Source organism: Engraulis encrasicolus, chromosome 19, assembly GCF_034702125.1.
Source record: "Engraulis encrasicolus isolate BLACKSEA-1 chromosome 19, IST_EnEncr_1.0, whole genome shotgun sequence".
NCBI classification, from domain to species: domain Eukaryota; kingdom Metazoa; phylum Chordata; class Actinopteri; order Clupeiformes; family Engraulidae; genus Engraulis; species Engraulis encrasicolus.
Genome location: NC_085875.1, coordinates 7,150,314 through 7,152,813, shown reverse-complemented (window position 1 = coordinate 7,152,813; position 2,500 = coordinate 7,150,314). Strand labels below are relative to the sequence as shown.

At 48.3% G+C, this 2,500-nt stretch overlaps 1 protein-coding gene across 8 annotated transcripts in view; it reads left to right on the top strand.

Annotated features, from left to right (window-relative positions):
* meis2a (Meis homeobox 2a) overlaps positions 1 to 2,500 on the top strand; it is a 148,606-nt gene that overhangs the window by 100,877 nt on the left and 45,229 nt on the right. For all 8 annotated transcript variants that reach the window (XM_063183551.1, XM_063183552.1, XM_063183550.1 and 5 more), the window contains exon 9: positions 279 to 355. In XM_063183551.1, the coding sequence (XP_063039621.1) occupies positions 279 to 355 (77 nt within the window). The remainder of the gene's footprint in view (positions 1 to 278; positions 356 to 2,500) is intronic.

The following is a 2,500-nucleotide window of genomic DNA, read 5'->3' as shown; positions in this document are numbered from 1 at the left end:
TAGAGGTTATGAGTAGGCATATCTCCCTGTGGCCATAGGAAAGTCGTAAAATACAAATCTGCATTGTGTGAAAAGGCTAAACTGTTGTAATGCCCATATCTGTCACACCACATCCGCACCGCATATTTCCTCCTGTCCTCTCCACACCACACTTCACCGTGTTTACACATCTGTTTCTCTTTTTCATGTCATGTTTGCCAGCTTTTATCATCTCGGCGGCAGAAAATTAATCGTTGCTCTATTTTTTTTTCCCTCTCTCTCCCTCTCCTCCCTTACAGCACCCGTACCCCTCAGAAGAACAGAAAAAGCAGCTAGCTCAAGACACGGGCCTCACCATCTTACAAGTAAACAACTGGTGAGTCAAGCCCTCCTATGTGATGTGTGCTATCTCCCTCCCACCAGTCTCCATCCATCCAGCCTGTGCCATCCGTGTGTCTGTGTGTGTGTGTGTGTGTGTGTGTGTGTGTGTGTGTGTGTGTGTGTGTGTGTGTGTGTGTGTGTGTGTGTGTGTGTGTGTGTGTGTGTGTGTGTGTGTGTGTGCCTGATGCCTTTTCATTTCCAAAAGCCCCTTTCCTTTCCTTTCCTTTCCTTTCGCCCGCCCACCTACTCCTTAGCATCCAGAGATGGATACCGCCCAAACAGTGTGAAACGTATTTATTTACAACCCTGAATACAAGCACATATATAGACACATGAAGCCACACTCACACAAGCATGTGCGGTCGCGTGCCGTGCATTCACGCATACACTGGCGTGTGCGCACACACACCGACACCGACACACAAAGATGCTCAAACACAAAGATGCTCAAAAACACACACACACACGTGCACACGCGCACACACACACACACACACACACACACACACACACACACACACACACACACACACACACACACACACACACACACACACACACACACACACACACACACACACACCTCTATGAGATGGGGGGGGGTGTTGTTGGTTGGGGAGCGATCAGGACAGGATGTGAGCGCTCCATCATGGAAGTGTTTAGCTGCGAGGCCCCGGCTCACAACTGTTTCATATACATTTATTCACTTTGATATGTTTTTTAAAAGGGAAGAAAGGGAGGGAGGGGGGTATTTAACAGACCATCCCCAACCCCTTTACTCACAGACACACAGACACACACACACACACACACACACACACACACACACACACACACACACACACACACACACACACACACACACACACACACACACACACACACCCCACGCCCCACCCCCACATTCTTCATCCAAGCATCACCAGCCCATGCACACACTACACACACACACACACCAGCACCGCACACACATGCACACAGACATATCAGAGTCTTACCGCCTCCTTTCTCCCACCTCTACACCCCCCCCCCCATTTTACACATGCTATATAGTGGATTAAGGTTTCAGTGCCCTGGCCAGCCGTCCCTTTGTAGCTGGCTTAGCACATAACTGGGGGTGGTGGATTAAATAAAATGATCACAGAGGCAAGGAAATGATACAGGAATTACTTATCAAAATACTAGCCCAGGTTTTTTCCGTCGTCGTCCGCCTGCCATTTTGTTCGTGCTACATTCGGAGGGGTGATGTCGAGATTAATTGAACTGACAGCTTCTTTTCAAAATTCCGGGAAGGTATTTGCACGGATTTCAGGTCTTACACAAACTTAATTACATGGAACCCCCCATTTTATCATTCTAATTCCATGTAGCGGGGGGCTTTCTATTTACAAATGAGAAAGTCTCTGGCTTTTATTCGCTGCTCTCCCCCCTTAATATATTTATCAAAGCGGGTTCATTTACAAAGTGCTCTATCAGTCGGACACAGGCGGTACCGACATTAATGAAGCTCTTAGGTTTATCAGGCGAGCAGCCCTGACGAGCCACCCCAGGGTCAATTGATTTTTTGGTTCTGCGATTCATTTTTTTTCTTTCCTGCTTTCTTTCTTTTCTTTCCTTCCCTTTCCATTCCATTCTGCCCTGTCTTGCCAGCCTCCATTTTTTTTCCTTCTCCCCCTTCTTCGTGTTCTTCAATGCCCACCGCCCGGGATCACAATGAGAAACATGCCTGGAGAATTAGCCTAGGTTTTGGTTAGCGCCTTATCTGTCAGCCAATTTTTTTTTCTCCCTTTTTTTGCTTCCCAGGGAAGTCAAGCTACTTAAATTGGCCACAGGAACCGCTGTTATCAGCCTTTAATGCACCCTACAGTGTGGATAGCATTTCAATTACACCAGTAACCAAAGATTAGCCCCCGCTTGGCTGTTTCATGCCTCTCGCCACCAGCCTCCCACCCGCTTGGGCTGTCTCCCACACACCCCTCACTCACTCACTCACTCACTCACTCTCTCTCTCTCTCTCTCTCTCTCTCTCTCTCTCTCTCTCTCTCTCTCTCTCTCTCTCTCTCTCTCTCCCTCCCTCTCTCCCTCTATCCGCGATGCCATGCCATGCACCCTACCTACAGGAGCAGAAAATTGAGTTGCC